At 40.6% G+C, this 17,786-nt stretch overlaps 1 protein-coding gene across 2 annotated transcripts in view; it reads right to left on the bottom strand.

The window, feature by feature from the left end:
- The window catches only part of KATNAL1 (katanin catalytic subunit A1 like 1), a 44,046-nt gene that overhangs the window by 10,481 nt on the left and 15,779 nt on the right, over nt 1-17,786 (bottom strand). For both annotated transcript variants that reach the window (XM_058044994.1, XM_058044993.1), the window contains 7 exons: nt 17,172-17,332; nt 15,064-15,232; nt 8,285-8,409; nt 7,674-7,779; nt 3,030-3,188; nt 2,045-2,171; nt 950-1,084 (listed from right to left, as the gene is read on the bottom strand). In XM_058044994.1, the coding sequence (XP_057900977.1) occupies nt 950-1,084; nt 2,045-2,171; nt 3,030-3,188; nt 7,674-7,779; nt 8,285-8,409; nt 15,064-15,232; nt 17,172-17,332 (982 nt within the window). The remainder of the gene's footprint in view (nt 1-949; nt 1,085-2,044; nt 2,172-3,029; nt 3,189-7,673; nt 7,780-8,284; nt 8,410-15,063; nt 15,233-17,171; nt 17,333-17,786) is intronic.

Below are 17,786 nucleotides of genomic sequence, written 5' to 3'. Positions count from 1 at the left end.
CCAGAGTAGCACAACATTCTTACTTGCAGAACAGATACAACAGAAACTAAGACTGGAAATAAAACCAGATCACATCTCCTATGTTGTCCAGGGTGTAATACACTGTGTTAAAAAACAATCTGGTTTAACTAGAAACAAGAGGAAGAGCTGATAGGATTTTAAACTAATTGGTGATAAAGACAGGCATCCTGTTAGGGGCTGTTACTGCCTGTAAGCTGCACAGACAAGCTGTAGAACTATTAAGTGTCCTTAGACCTGCTAAACTCAATCACAACCACTGTCACCATGGACATGCATCTTGTTATCTTGACTGCTCATGCAGGCAGATGAGGCATCCACTGTACCAAGAAGAAAGGGAGCTATGCAAACTTCAAGTGATAGGAATCTCAAAATTAATAGGACAGGTGAATGACAGCTAGGAAAGACAATACAAGCTGAGATGTCTTAGGGCAGGAAAGCAATCAGCCTGCTGCATTCTGAGTGACTGGAAGCACAGTAATAAAGGCAAGCAAGCAGTGATTTGCAATGAACTAAGCCTGTAAGTGAAAATTCATGGATCTACTTCTTTCCATTTGTCTGCAAGGGCATGGAGTGCATTTGCAATATTTGTGAACATGTCCAAAGGCTGCCTTTGATGATCACTCAAGGGCTGACTGTTAAACATTTAAAATAATTCCAGGCTCATTAAAACTAACTCTCTTTCAAAATATAAGAACCCATCAATGGCTTGCAATGAAATGCCACAGCTCTTTGTTTTTCAGCCCCCAAGCAAGCAGCATTTCTCTTTTTTCCACTCTTTAAAAATAAAGCGATCCAGACAAATGATTAACCCCTGAATTACACTGCTCATCACAAAACCATCAGGATTCCTTACAAGCACAACAGTCCTGCAGTTATCCTAAACTCATCTTGTATAGAGAGGAAAAGAAAATGGTCTTATCAAACACACCTGTGGGCAAAGGTATATAAATCCTCTTCTCCAGTCTTCGTCGGAGAGCTTCGTCAATGTCCCAGGGAAAATTTGTAGCAGATAATACCATAACCATCTTGGAAGGGTCATCGTTTTCCAGAGCACCACCTACCCCTGCAAGCATAACAGTTCAGAGCAATTTAACTCCAGAGCCCTTATTGATGGAGATGCTTGCTGAGAAAGACTGCACAGACAAACATAGCCTGGACAAAGTTAAGCAACAGCTCTCTACAGTCCTTTCCAAACTTCCCATAGCTAGGTGTCACAAGACCATCATTATTACAGAGAGAGGGACAGTTCATTATTTTGCTGAGTAAGGGGAGGGCTTTCTTGGACACTGCTAATAACACAGCAATATGTGAGTGTAGCCCTACTAGTCCCACTGACAGTGCTATCTCTGTCGAGTCTGCTCATAGAAGAAACAGGAGTCACTCAGCTTACCAAGTGAGGACTGCAAAGAGACCAAAAGCTTTCCTATCCTGAGCTTACCACAATGAACCTGCAAATTTGAGAACATTTAAAATAGTAGTTTATATACAGCAGTTTATACAGCAGTTCATGATAGCTGCAATATAAATGTGGCTATCAAACCTCTACACCATACAATATTCCTTAGATGGTCATGCTTGCTGTGTGCACCTGCACAAAACAGGTACTACATCTGACTTAAAAGGGTAGTATTACCTGCCATCATAGAATACAGCAAAAGCAGATCTCACAATAGGGTTCCACAGTTGGAGAGTCTAGCAAAGGGCAGAATTTTGTTTAAACTGAATACAAATTAAATACCTGCATTAAAGTGCACAAATCTTCATTATCTGCTTTTCGTGCAGTCTGTGTCTCTTTAATATGTGCTTTCAAGTCACCCTAAAAATAGCCATTTTAGAAAAAATAAAGCAGAACACCCTTTTCAGTTATCTGTTGTTGAACACTCCAAAAATACACTCATCTCAAGTTGTGCTTCATTTTTCTCTCATGCATAAAGCCAGGTTTTCCAGATGGCTCGAGTTCTTACATTCCCACCTGTAAAGAAGCAGCATCCCAGCCCCAAAGCCAGATCTAAGTCCTTGTTACCATCCATTTGCACAAGCAGCTCTGACTTGACTCTGCGACTGGCCTCGTGCTCGTCAGACGTGCCTCTGCGGCTGCAGATGGAATCTATCTCGTCAATGAAGATCGTTGTTGGCGCATAAAACCGTGCCTTTATTCAAATGAAAACATCACTGTTAAGGCTGCTCAGCAAGCACAGGCCCTCATCAGACCACAACCCAGCCCTGCTGGACATACTGCATACATATCTTCCCTTACTGTCACAAGGGAGGAATTCAAACCTTCATTTAGAAACTGTCACATGCTGAGGTTTATACACTTTGAATTGTACTCCTTGGGTCAGTGTTGGTTGGCTTGCCCCAGCAAATGACATTGGAAAGGGGAAAAGAAACACTACCACAATAGGATACTCTTCTTGACACAATACAAGCAGTTTTCACATCCAGGTTTTAGGTTGGTGAGGGTTAAGCATAAGGGATAGAAGGGAGCTCAGCAATCCCAAGAGACTCAGGTTTTAGCTGTGAATATTACAAGAGTGCAGGGAGGGTCCCAGAGGTGTAGCCTACATGGACATGTCCTTCACACACCCTACATGATGGACTGCACCCACAGCTTCACTGAGAGGATTGTGACCATGATTCAGAATAAAAACAGAACAAAAACATGTATGGCTTCTAGAATAACTGTTCCAAACCCCTTCCAATTTCAAATCTACTTCACATGGGATTGCTACCCCATAACCAAACAAGTACTGAATTTCTGTTGAGGTCACGACTCTTGATTTAGTCTGGAAAATGCTATCCTAAATATGGGTGACGAAGCATTTCCTTCTTAATCCTCAGTAACATACCATATGTGGTAACCCAGAAATTATGTTTTTCTAATTGGTTGAGGGGGTGTCAGTTCAGTGAACTCCATGCTTCCAGCAAGCTACTGGAAAGGCAGGAAACCAAGAGTGCTGTCCTTCCTCACCTGAATGAGCCCCCAGAGCACGTCATGGAGGACATACCATTTCAAACAAGAGGCGGACCAGCTTCTCAGACTCGCCTCTGTACTTAGACGTCAGTGTAGAGGAGGACACGTTGAAGAATGTTGTCCCACACTCTGTAGCAACAGCTTTTGCTAGCATTGTTTTGCCAGTGCCAGGAGGACCAACCATCAGCACACCCTGAAAGGTGAGAACAAAGGTAATGAACAACAAATTAAGAAAACTTTGTCATTGGTACTTTACATAACACCTCTATATGAACCAAGATCTGGATTAAAATTAATAACATAATCCTCCTCAGTGGGAAACAGAAAACAAGTATCCTGCTTTTAAGGACAGTGTGGAAGTGTTCTGCCATTCTTACCACTCCACTGGAGTCAAAACCACAAAAGCCAGTACCTGTTGCTTGTCCTAATACCTAGGAAATGGACAAGAGATTTACAGCCTTGCTCAGCATCAGAGTCTAGACTTGAACTTAGGCCGTTCCCAGCTCACAAGGAGCTGCACAGGCAGATGAAGATGGTAAACTCTGTTTTTGGAACAAAGGCCCCTTCACGAGAAAGTTTCACAGAAACCAAAATACTTTTGCAGTAAGTTGTGTTTCCTCAGTAGAGAAATTTTCTACAGAAAAACCATTTCCCAAAATATCCTGACAATATGTATGAATCTGGTTGATGTTTACATTTGCATGAGAGCATTCACTGAACACATCAGTTTGTTTTTTGCTTAATCTCCCGATCTCAATGTTCCTATGACCACACTACTGCATCATAGCAATTTCTGGATGAAACACCATCCTCATCATGCTGGATGACTGGACTGCACTGCTATTCCTATTTTACAGATAAGCAACTGTGGCTCATGTGGACTACTGCTTAGTCCCACAAAAGCCTAATCTGAATTTCAGTGATTATTCAGAAAGCTTTAAACTAGAAACAACTCTTATATCCACATCATCAGACTATCTTTCCATCTGTGGTCTGTGAAAGAAAGAAGCACACATGTCTGCAGCTCAGCACATTTACCCATCATTACACAAATAGTTTTTTGGTTTTACACACAGTTCTCTCAGAACTCGTGTTAAGATTGTATTACTGAATGGGTTAATCACTCTTGATAATACTACTAAGTACAGCCATCTTTATGGGTAGTCTTTCCAACCCTTTCAGCAGCAGCACTGGAGAAGGACAAAACACTGTTCCATGCTCTGCATTGTGCTAGTATAGGGCCCTGTGATTTTAAGTAAATCAATGAAAATGTAGTGCTCAAGCAGCTTGGGGTTTTTTTCCTCCTCCCAATTGCAAGATCTTATTACATGCTAACAAGAGTTTCCTAAAATTGTACTGTATTGCAAGGGTAATCAAATTAGCTAGTGTTAGAATTGCACATCACAATGTGCTTTGCAATTAATAACTTACATAAAATGCCGCAGCAATAAAATATCTGTTAAATGCAAGCCATATAGCAAATTAGATTTCATCTGTTCCTCACAAAAATCTACTTCAAAAAGCACAAAGAATGACATGGAAGAGATCTATAAAAACAAATCAACCGGGAATGCAATTATTCAAAAATGTCCCATTCAAAAGCAATAGCCTCTCTGTATTCCATTTTCCATTAACTCTTAATACCTTTATTGCCATTTAATACTTAGCTAATGCAAGCTCAACATACATTCATCGGTAAATTAAATCAGAAATGTTCACACGCCATCTCTACAGCTAACAGTCCAAAGTCACTCCTCAGGCTGTCCAAGGCTTCCTAAGCTCCAGAGCAGCAAGCATAAAAAGCAAATGGACTCTCTTTTGTCCCCGTGAACACTCAGACATTCTGATTTGAGATGCTGCACAGTTATACTGATATTACAGCAATATTGCAAATACAGCCCTGGAGTGACTGGGTGAAAATTACTCAGCCTGTAATATGCAGGTCAGAGATGACTTACAGCTCTCTCTGAGCTTCAAATATGTTCATTTAATATTTTTTTAAAACTTCACCTCAATTCAAATCACATTCAAAGCATGTGTTTGATAAACTGCGTTTAGTGCAGGACCTGGTGATATAGGGAAGTAATGACATTTTTGGGATATTGGTTCAATTCTCCATTATTCTGGAAGGTCAAATCCTGGTACACATGCAAAAACTGAAACCCATCCATTGCTTTTCACCTCCTGCTAAGTACTACAAGAAGCGTTACCCTGCACGTGATACTGGTGGCATTATACATGTGCATAGCACAGGTGCAAAGCAGCCACACCAGGTGTAAAGCCAGGGGGAAAGTAAGGTCTCAGGGGATAGACAGTAGAAATATCAGTTAAAAAAAAAAAAAAAGAAAAAAAAAAGAACTTGAGTTCACAGCAAAACAAGATGTGCATGGCTGCAAACAGAAACACATAGGATCAAGTTGCTCTTTCTGCAAACTAGGAGGCTGCCACTTACTATTTAAAATCCTTGACAAACACAAAGACTTCTTTATTCTTCCTCTAAGGCTCCGTTAATCCAAAGTATTCCAATAAGAAGCTGAAATGCACCGCAGGGAGTAAGTGTTTTGATGAAATCACTGCAGGGTTACTTCTTGTTGTTGTAACAATCACTAGCAGAGCAGTGGGAAGCACAGTGAGCAACCAGGCTTTCTTGGCACAAAACATTTCAGAGAAACAGAAAGAGCAAACCCATGGACACTCAGAAACCCATGGCTGCAACTACACAGCACCTGTGTTGAATCAGGGAAGACAGCTGGCTCCTTCAGACAAGGCACAGTTCTCTGAATACAAGCACAAACTGTGAGGGCTGTCTTGGGAATTGTTCTCAGGGGAGCCTGAGCATCCAAAACCAGCTTCGGCTGCCTTTTTCCCTGAATTATTGTCCTGAATTCCTAGGCTCAACAAATGCCTGCTGCTACACTGATTACTGCAAGAAACAGCCTTCCCTTCAATACTTTTCATCCTTATAGCACAGTCAGAGGTCAACAGTAGGGAAAATACATGCTGCTCTGTGTGAAAAATAAATTCATGAGAGTTACAGCTTCACAAGTCACCAGGGAAAAGGCTAACAATGAAGACTCTTCATAGCCTTGTCAGAAATCAATTTGCATTTCAGACTGAAGAGAGGAAATAATCTTAGAATCTTCTCCATGTCTACAACCACCTGGTTTTCAGAGGTGACACTGCTCGGTAGGAAAAGGTAGTCTTGTGCAAAGAGATGGAGACTGTAACTCTTTAAAGGACCAAGCTGTTGCTCCTTTATTCCCTGCCACAGCACTTGGAGACAAGGTCAGTGGCATTTTTCACATTTCCTGCAGTCTGCTGAAGTACCTGCCTTAAAGACAGATGGCCACTGCCTCCTCTGTGCATGCTAACAGGCAAAAAGAAAGCAGAGCAGATCTTTATTCCGTTAGAAGATTTTGAACACTAGACAGATGGAGCCCCCATAGTCTATAACAAGAGTATGGATCAACTTCCTCTAAGCTGAGAAGAAAGAGATTCAGCTGTTCAAAATACACTAAAATCTCACCCTACACATTTAACCCACAACATCTAGGCTCTGTCCAAGATGATGGCTCAGTTAACCCTAAGGTTAACCACAAGGCCACTGGTACTGACCGCAAGCACTGTTACTCCAAAGGCTGGGGCCAGGTTCGCACTGAGTATATGTTTGGGCTCCCTCCCTGCAACTCACTAAAACTCTGCAGCAGCTCTCAAGCAGCAATCTCCCAGCTCCTGCTGAGTCTGACCTAGGTATAAGCCAGGGAAGCACAAGGACCGATCAGGAAAAGACAGAACAAGTGTTAGCAGAGCAAGATCCAGCACACGCTGCTGAACCAGCACGCTGAACAGGAAACTACTCATGCACACAGCATTCCCTACACACGCCACTTCCTTCCACACTCAGAGCAACAGACAACTTGCAGTCTCTTTTCCCCAGTAATGCCTCTCAATAACCAAAAAAGCCTTGTTTTGTGACTAGTTATTCCCCAAACAAGCATCAATTAGAAGCAAAATAATGCTGCTTGCTGTTTACAGAAATGCTTGCCAAATCCTCCCTCCTCTTCCTTCTTAGCTCTAAGCAAGGCCCAGACTGGGCTCACTTCTGGTCAGTCAGCCTAGTTCAGTCCTATGTCCTTCCTGCTGCCCTGTCTGCAACTCCTTCTCCTACTCTGAATTTCCCACTCCAGCTGCAACTATGCCCAGCTGCAAATCTAAGTCACCAGACTGGCCCCCTCTTTCCTTGCTTCCTTTACCATGCAGGCTGCAGTTTGCAGTCTGAGTGAGAAATAGTTGAAACATTGGAGAAAAACAGTCCAAGGATTGCTTTCTTCTGGGAAGCGATGACAACTGGACACCATAACCCTATGTATAACTGTCTCTTAAGCGTTTATGCTTCAGCCAATATAATCTGTTTGCTCACATCCTCAGGTTGGCATATAGAAAGTATTATAATAGCAACAAGCTATAAGTAAGTAAATAAACAGAAAATACTGTTTACTCTAAGGGCCAGATACACTTCCAGCTGTTTCTTTCAGTGCCTTTTACATGAATCATTATGAGAGGATTTAATAAACAAATTCATGATCTTTTCTTTTTAGCCCTTGCTACAGATACGTTACAGCAGGAGTCTCACATAGCTACAGCTTGCCATTTACTAAAACATCACATAAATTCTCACCTTCCAAGGTCTTCTGATCCCTTTGAAAAAATCAGGCATCCACATTGGAAGAACAACAGCTTCTCTTAATAATTTCTTGGCTTCTTCCAAATCTGCTATGTCATCCCTGTGCAAGATGAAGAAACTTGTATAAGATTCTCATAGAACTCTATTTCTTCTATTTTTATACAAGAGAAATAGAAAAGCTTTTCACTTAGTACCATTTCTTTTAGTATGCAAGCATATGCCTCATGAGAGCACTCCTATCATACTGTGACCTAAAATTGAATCCACTTTTGGAAGACAGGGAAAAAATTATTTTCAACTCAAGTCACCCAGAGCTGCTTAATTAAAAATTGTTTTGGACAATGTGAACACCAAAGCAGTATCTTTAAAGATCTCTGGAGCATATGTTCATTTCAGCAGTACCTGTAATGAATGTACTGCACTTAATATCCATTAGCATCAAAAGCTTAACTTTAATCAAATTAATAAACTGTTAAAGCAAAAGATCTCATTTTTGCCTGTCTGTAGAAGAATATCTTGTCTCCCTATTTTAGGAGTTTGAAGATGGGTAATTTCTCTCCTTTCTCACACTAGCAAAAACACTTGAATTGGGAAAATCCTCATACCAATGAATGCTTGGATTCCTTGACACAATGTCTCTTTCAAGAGCTTCGATCAGGTCTTTGTCGTAACCTGCTCCATCAAATTTTGGAATATCCCCATCACCAAATTCCTGGGGTATTTTCTTTCCCTAGAAGTGAAAAATCATACAGACCCATAAGAATATTACACAACTGACACACTTCCTGGCCAACCAAAGGTATGAATGCAGGAACAGCCTCACATAGGTGGCTGTGTCACAACTAGCTGAACACCAGAGCATCCAAAGCACATATTGAAGGTGCTACACTAGCCACCTGTCAGAAGTAACATCTGACACTATCATCACTGAAAAGGAACAGGGAAGTTTCACACGCGTTGTCTTTGATGGAGGAAAACCAAGGTTCTCTCCCTTTGTTTCATTAAAGCCTTCCTGCCCTGCAATATCTGCTTTGCTCAACTACAAACTATCCATGTCTCGCCTCTCATTTGCACGCCAGCTTCAAAAACAATTAAAATGCTTTTCATAGGTTGTGTTTATTTAAGGGCTGCACCAAAAGCCCTAAAAGAAGCTCCAAAGACACCCAGGTTTCAATAATTTTTGCAACACACCAATGCTACATCAGTGATCAAGCCACACTCTGTCCCAAGTGGGCCAGAGCTTCTGGTTAGTACTTCCACAGTGCAGTTCAGCTGATGGGGGTGAAGTAACATTTTCCCTTTGAAGCATCGGGGCTCACGCTCCTCCTCTCTCAGTTCTGAAGGAAATCGCTTCCCCTCCCACCATTCAGGGTGCCTGAAAAGCAGCTGCGCTGGTTTAACGGAGGGGGCTGAGCAGGGAGCTACTTTAGGACTCTTAACTCAGCTTCTAAACACTATCAGCAGCAAGTTAAAGAATCCCAGCTGGCTGGACAAAAGCGTCCTAGACGAAGGCGGGTTGAGAGGCAGCTGGAGACACACAAATAACCTCGCAGTGGAAAAACTAAAAAGGCAGCGATTACACCCCTCCCAGTTGCCGTTTGCCCACGACGACTTGGGAGGGAGTAGTTTCTCTTCCCACTACTTTTATTTCTTGCTTCCAAGCGAACTCTTGTGTTGTTTAGTACTTCTAACTCAGCTTTTTGCAATGGAAACGAAGCTCAGAGTTGTGTTTAAGCAGAAAGCTGGTGTAAAAAATGTAGTAGTCTGGTGTAAAACGGAAACGGTAAAAAGACACCCTGTGGAGTTTTCAAGATTTAAGGAGAGATAAAATAGAATCCAAATGTAACCATTAAAAAAATAGTAAGAACAAGAAAACAGGACAATGAAATGAAAGGCAGTTGTTGTCTGCTACATACTCCTCTTGTTCCGCAATGGACTGGCATTCCTGGTAGAAAAATTTTTCTGCACATCACAGAACAATTGTTTTATCTAGTTGCGGTTGGGTTTTGTTTTTTCCTGAGTGACACCGAGTTAAGGCAGGAGCTGAAGAGCAGGGCAGGGAGGGCGGCACACGCCGGGGCTCCCGAGAGCCCCCGAGCCGGGGGCAGCCGGCGCAGCGCGGCCCAGCGGGGCGGAGCAGAAACCCAAACATGAAACGGGGAAGGAAGGCCCGGGCCGGGAGAGCGCCGGCAGCCCCGGGGCGGCCGCGGGGCGGCAGCACGGCCCCGATCCCGGCCCCGATCCCGATCCCGATCCCGCGGGACGCGCTGTGCCCGGGACCGCTGCTTCTCCTGCCCCTGCGGAACGTCCCGCCAGCGGAACGATGGAGAAGGGCGGCCAGCGGGCAGACACGCTCTCAGCATCACCTCGGCTCTCACTGGAGTGACACTGAGCTATTCTTTTTTTTTTTTTTTTCTTTTTTTACCCCCAGTTCCATAATTAAATCAAGATTTAAAGTAGTTGTAGTTTTCACACGTAATACGATTCTTAATGCTGGTCCCAAATTGGTCCAACCTGCAATTCTCAGTCAGCAGGTAAGTGAGCATAGACTAGGAATAATGATTTTTTTAAAATGTCACCTGAAACTAGGCAGCAGGAGTAAGCATAATTTTTCCAGTCATCTCTTCGGGTACTACTTTCACAAAATACCTTTAAATAAAGTTGCTGTGATGGCTTCTCTCTAAGAGGGTATGCCAACAGAGAGGTATACAGGGCTGCAAAAATCTACTCCCACCCTTGGCAATCCCATCTCATAATTTCAGGCAACCAATATCTGTCTTAAACATTTAGAAATCAGCTGTCCTTTCCATCAGGGAGAGCTATTAGACCTGCACTAACACACTGGAACAAAAACCTTGTTTCCAAAATTGATGTTATTCCTACTCCTAAATTTCTGAAATAGTTTCAGCAGTTCGTTCCTTGGTGTGTCCTCCACACTGATCCACTTGCATCAGGCTTTATGTGCTCTCTCTTCATTTACCAAATTAAGTCTCCTTTTGGAACATAAGCTGAACATAATTACCCATTCACTTTGTCAATGCTTTTTTTTTCTCTCCCTCCTAATGTTAACATATCTTTCTTGAGTGTGGTTGTACACAAAATACTCCAGCTGTTTTCTCAGCAGATCCCCCCTATAATGGCACAGGTATCTCTTCTCTCTGCTGGGAACACCTCAACAATCTGGGATTTTGTTTACATTTGCATCCACAGCATTATTATACTGCTCCCCCTTCAAGGCAATCTCAGAAGATTAATCACATAGAATAATCTTGAGGGCTGTAATGGCCAGAACTGGACTCTGAAGACACCTTGCCTTCCTGCAGGTTCTTCCCACTACATACAAATGCCAAATAACCACTGTCACACGCAGCCTCCACCTCTCACTGCCAAAGCCAAAGGTGGCACCTGACTGCGCCTCACCCCTTCCCAAGCAGCCAGCCCTTCCCATCACCACCAGGAAAAGGTAATGGAAGTTCAGCCTGGTCCAGTTTCTGCTGATACATCCAAATCTGTCTTCTCCTCTACTGCTGAGTTCCCAGCTTCTAGCAAAAACTCTTGTTACAGTTTCCAGGAACACAGCCTGCTGCTCTGCACCTCCAAACATTATCCCATTTCCATTATTCCAACACAGAGTCATCCAATTCTTCCTGTGCAACAGCCTCATTTGCCTTTTGTGGTGATGGTGCTTCCCAACTTGGTGTCATGAGCAAATTCAGTGCATGTCTCTTTTTTGTGGCAAGTTAAATTGGCACAAAAATATTAATTTAAATACAAAACAAGAGTCAAAAATTATTTGCCAGTTGACTGCCACTTCTCCTTTCAGTATTGCTTGTTTACTTTCCCCTTGCTGCCTAATCCCACTTTAAATTCCTCTACACCACACACTAGATTAACAAATTGCTTCCCATGTGGTATCTGGGTAGATGGATTTCTTTCTAAAGGACATTAACTAGAACTCTAAAGAAATCCTGGCAGAGGCAACACCTTTGCTTAAGAAACCATATTTCACTCTATTCCACTTTTCAATTAGTTCCAAGTCTTCAGCTTTTCGCTTTTCATCCACTCTAAATTTGTTGCAAAACATATAACAATTAACAACTCTAGTTGCCTGGATCACTTTTCCTTTCCTCTTCTCAATAGAGGCATTGTCAACACAACTCACCATTCACATGAGACAGCATCAAACTAAGTAAATTTTAGTGTAAAAATGTGCTCCCAGCCCTGCAATTTCACCCAACAGTTCTTTCAGTGTTTTCAGTGGAGGTTATGCAGCCTTCCAGTCCCAATGCACGGAGGTCTGTGCTTTCACCTAAATGCAACTATCTCATCTCATGTCACAGTTGGTGATGCACAGGAGGATAATCAATCAAAAATAATTTAATTTTTTAAGTCCTTTCACTGACATGGCTGTGCAGCCCTCGGCTGTTTCATATCCTTCATAATATTTACTGTCTTTATCCACTGACAGTCTAAAATAATCTAAAGAGTACTCCCAGAAAAGTGTTCCACTACTTAGATATGGTATTATGCAATTTCTAAAAGACATACTGGTAGCATTCATGCTGCCTCTTTAAACTGAAATATTAAACAGAAGCTAAAACTCTTGGTAATGCTTCAGCAGAAGGTACCTTGAGAACAAGCCTAATAATTTCCAGTGGAACTAAGAAGGAAAAAAAACAACTTGAAAGCAGTATTTTAGGAAAAAAAAAAGACACATAAGGATTTAGTGGATAGACACAATCTGGTGGGTTTAGTTCAAAATTATTTATATAGCACTAAAAAATGTAATTTTATTGGCATAGTTAGGTTAAAATTACCTATCCCAAGATGGTTACTGTCAGAATGAAAAGATGTTATGGTCTAGAGAGGAAAAACATTGAAAGACAGCATTTGTTTCAACTGAGGCAGAGCATTTCTAAAATATATGTGCTATACTTACATTTACCTTGAAAAAAAAATATGCATTACATTGTGGTATTATAGGCACGACAGCACACAACCTATTACACTGCAGTCAATGTCTTAGGAAATGGATAGTTCATGACATGCTCCAAGTAGTCCTATCCTTGCACCCAAACCCAAAAACTACAAAGCTGAAACATTTAGTAGGAGAAAAGATACCTGGTTACTTAATTTAAAGCTTCAGCTTTGCCCTATTATTTTTAATTGAACATGATAAGTTGCCAAATCTCTTTGATTTGACATAGCAGTCTACAGAACAAAGTTGCTTGATGGTTCAAACTCAGAAACTGAAGAACAAACACTTGTAAACTAAGAAAGGATAAAACTGAAAGGTAAACCTATTTTCATGCCTCTGTGCAAAATATAGGAAGTTGCATTAACTTCTTCCTCTTCCCACACCTGGCTATTTCTTCTTTCATTCAAAATCTTTCTCAAAGGCAAATCATGGATCCCTTACAAGAACCATTATATAGCACATGTGGATTTGTAACCTCGGGTGATTTTCAGTCACATATCCCAGACAAAGGAACTAGAATAACCACCCAGGAGCTAGACAAAGGGGAGTACAAGAGCACATGTACTGGAATGTTTTGAGGAGTAGACATATTTTCCTTCTGCCACCTAGTGACCAATTTATTCGGGTAAGAGCAGTGTTTAAAATGTACCATATTAAATGGAACACCTCCATGACTTTTCCTGCACCTCACAGCAGTAGTACTGCTAATCACATTATTCCCAGAGACAAGTATTATACAAGTCATGTTGTTGTAGGCTCCTTATAGTAAAGCCCTATAATGCTCATCACCGGAAAGCTTGGAGAGCAGAGTTCACCCTCATTAGAGCTAAGACTTTGAAGGCTGCCTTACACAAGCACATCTGGTGAACCTGTCACACACCATGACTCCAATTCCCCATATAGCTGGCAAATCTTTCAATAATTTCACAGATCTTCATGAAATTTTTATAGCTTGCAGGAGGCACACTTGTTATTTTAAATCTTACTGATCCAGGGTAGAGAGATTTCTAAAATGCTTTATCTGTACAGTCACTCAGTGGCACTGCTGAAAATGTGCCTGGCCCTACCTTCTGATTGTCATAAGGGCTAGGATTACTTAATAGTTTTCCTGTGTATCAGAAAACAATTTATGATGGAAAAAGCATATCTTCAAGTTGTTCCTAAGCTGTCAAGAAGTGCAATAGAAAGGTCACAAAGGAACTAACCAAATTTTGGAAGAAAACTGGCCTAAATATTTTCTTATTCATCTCTCAAGATCTGTACAATACTGTGTGCCTCCATAGGAAGGCATGTCTTGTATCTTTGTCTGTCAGGAAAGTAATGCCACTTCAGAACAGTCTCAGCTTATATAATAAACACCACAGAGTCCTTGGGTTCCTGGCACTAACTCCACAGTTAAATTTAAAAACACAAGTGTCTCAGAAACAGCGATTTGCACACTGACATTTTTCCAGCCACAAAACAGTCCTGGTTTTGACATCACCACTTTATACTGAATCACTGTTTCTCCTTTTCTTTCACTTCAGCACTGCTCCCTTTTCATGGATCTTCAGAAGAAAGTATCTCCAGATTAGTCTAGTTTAATTCATTGCTTTTACTTTTAAAAGAAAACAGTTCCAAGAAGCTTCTTTCTAAACACTATAATAAATACAAAACCCCTTTCATAAACCAGAGAAAATGAATGTTGCTTAGAGTTTGGTTTTAATACTTCTCCCTCATATTATTTTCAAATATGTAACTTCAAATAATTTGGCACAGATTTACCTACCATCAATGCATTTATGGAACTGTTCTGAACTCCTAGGCATGCCTACATTATACTATGGTATGGCAGAGGCAATGGTACTGTGGAACTCCAGTCATAATGCTTCAAGTCTAGCTTGCTTCTAGATAAGGGCACTGCTTCTAGATAAGGGCACTGGTCTCATTTTTGCACTTTTTAGATTAATATCTTTACATTTACAAAAGTCCTGTATTGGATTCCTTTAAGGAAGAAAAAAAAAAAAAATACAACCCACCAAATATGGGGGGAAAGGAGGAGAAGGGACTACATGCCTGAATGACACTTAGAGATTAGAGAGACAAACCCATGGTCTTCACTCAAAGAATAAGAAACCCCCAGCAACAGGACACTATTCTTCCCTTCCTCAAAAATGTTACACCAAGATGGAGCAAACACGACAGAACTTTTCTTAATTTGGTGTAATTATTATTATTATTATTAATAATAATAATGATAAATGTCACCACTATACAAGCTTTGATCGTGGGGAAAAAGAAAGCACTAAGTTTTCCCACAAGTGATTATTGTGAATTGTATTATCTGTATTAAATGACTAAGAGTGCTCCCCTTTGCCACCTGCTGCAGCACAACAGCTCCCTGCCAAGTTCTTTCCCACCTCTTACCTTGTCATCCCTTGCCCTGGCTCTGGATTCCCTTTCGCGGCTGCCGGAGGATTTCTCCCCCTTGGACACCAGGTGTGCTCTGCCCGCGGGCCCGCGCGGCTGCAGCCCTGGGGAGTCTTTCTTCAAAGATTTGCCATCTCGGTTGGGACGTTTTATCTGAGGTGGAGCCCTAACAACAGCAACCACAACAAAAACATGCTAAAAACAGCGGAAAAAAAGAGCAACATTAAGAAGGATAGATTCTAATTTGCCTTAGTACATTATTACTAAAGCTGCCAAGACCCTAAGCCTTATTTCCCTGTATCTTCAAATCCAAAACCACATTCCTGGTTCTGTCTGATACCCAAAGTAAGAAGAAAAAACACAAAAGAACAGATTAACAACATTATCAGATCAGTATTCCCAATCAGTCTTAAAACAAACCAGCACCCATGTAACAAAAGAGGAAACAATTTAGCAAAAGTCATCAAATTGAATATTCCTCTGACTCCAAGCCAGAAGATTATATTAGGCTACATTCACATGCACAAATTCTACAAAAAATAGATGACATTCCTGGTAAAATAAAGATTTTTAAAATAGAGACATAAAAAAAAGGTGGCTAAAATCTTTGACAGGCCCCAAAACAAAACAGGGAGGATTTTAAACAATCCGCCTACCTCTGACTTCATTCCCCTGTGTGAAAATGTCAAAACATAAAAATTGCCTTGAAAGCAAAAGCAAACAGAGCTGAACTGCAATCACCTATATTTGTGTGCATCACCCACAATGTCAAAGAGTACTCAGCAGTAGAATGAGGAGAAAGAATTTGGTTTTAAGACAAGAAGTCATTGTCATTTTTCTCCAGGGATTGAATTTGAAATACAAAAGTACAATAAACAGCCAGGAATGCCACCCAAATTTAATAAGTGTCCACTATTGAATCTTGTACTGATTCTTGTTTTGAGTAACTCAAAATTTGTTAACTCCAAAAACATTTTCCTGGAATATGCTTTAAATTAGGCACATTCTTAAATACATTGCTGGATACAATGGCAACATTTTGCTTTTCATGCATTTTCTTTAAACTTAACAAGAGAGAACAGTGCCTAAGTTTCCTTACTTATTTGCACAAGATTTAAATTTCAGCCTAAAAGAAGCAGATGAACTGTTGAGGGTTTACCACTAAGGAAAATATAAGAATAAATGCATCTTGAACTTTACATAACATTACCACAGAAAATCTGAGTTATTTCTACCACTCATAAAAGTAATCAGCATTAATATAATATTACACATATTCTTAGGTTGGGTTTTTTTTAAAAACAAAGATCTTTTTGATAATCATAAAGCACAGAAAGTTATAAATAAACTTGGCATTTCTTTCCGTTAACCAAGATCTCTCATTTTGCTTTGCTCCTTTGCTTATGTGAGTATACACATGTTAAAATTCTGTGCTCTTATGTTAAAAAACTATTGGCATGATAAATGCTATTTTTGTCTGTAAACTGAATCTGTTTCCAACCAGCTCTGTTAGGTTGAAAATAGGGATTTCAGAAAATGCACAAGGATCTATTTTAAGAAATCTATCAGCTAACTGAAGTTACCTTAAATATGGTTAGAGAAGAGATATACCATGCGTAACAGAACACGTTTAGCAATTAAACTAACCAATGGATTAAACACAGGTTGAACTATCTGTAGCTAGGGAGTGATTTCTAACCACCATGTCCTTCAAGATCCTTCAGTTCCAGCTCCTTACAGACTTCTCAGTCATCAATTAATTCTTTTGCTCAAATAAACTGAAATGGAAAAGTTTTCTCCTTGCACATGAGAACATGTCACCAAAAGCCCACTTACCTCTGCAGCAGATTCTAGTTCCACACACTTAGTTACTCCTACCAGAATAAAGGAGTGACTCTCTTTAGAATATCAGAAATAAATCCGACTGTAGTTTAAATACTTTTTTCTCAATTAATTATATTTAGTCCTTATTACAAGTGAATAAATTAAATGTAATAAATGTGTAAATTAAATGTGATTTTCATGTTACAGAAGCATTCACAAACAAATATAAAATTATGGTGACCCACCTTTATTCCACCCACTCTGCTTGAGCCTCTCCTTACCTGTGTTCAGCTGGAACAGGAGGAGGCCAAACAGCTGGATCTCTGAAAGGCTCATCTTGACAGGATACAGAGATATCTGGAGGTCTGTCCATTTTAAAACTCTCTAGAGTGTTGACAATGCTCTTAACTTGTTCATATTCTTCAACTAATTCTTGTCGGACCTTGAGAAGCACGTATGTTATTTAAAAATTGTTACAATTCAAACTTTAAAAAGAACCAAACAAACATAGAAAGTACCTCAAGAACCTCAAAGGCAGGGACTCAGAAGACTTCCTATTCACAAACCCCAGACCTATCAGGTTGATAAGAGACGTTTAACAGCAGCATAAACAATTGAGTTCATTTTCCTGCTTGTTAATGTCCCAAGCAGACAGGATTGCTAACACAGTGATCACTCTGCTGTAATGTATGCTGATGCCTGGATTTGTGTGTGCATGCTGACATGTATGCACACGTGCTTTCACACTAGTAAGGGTGCTCTTGCAGATCTGCAGTACTGTGCTACTGTTTTGGCATAAAAAATCTCTGATTACAGTCTCTGATGTCCTAGTTATAAAACTGGCCAAATCATTAAAATATAATATTACAAAATGAACTCTGTGAGGAGAACAACAT

This window comes from Melospiza georgiana, chromosome 2 (assembly GCF_028018845.1).
Source record: "Melospiza georgiana isolate bMelGeo1 chromosome 2, bMelGeo1.pri, whole genome shotgun sequence".
In the NCBI taxonomy this organism is placed as follows: Eukaryota; Metazoa; Chordata; class Aves; order Passeriformes; family Passerellidae; genus Melospiza; species Melospiza georgiana.
This window is presented reverse-complemented; position numbering and strand designations above follow the sequence as displayed.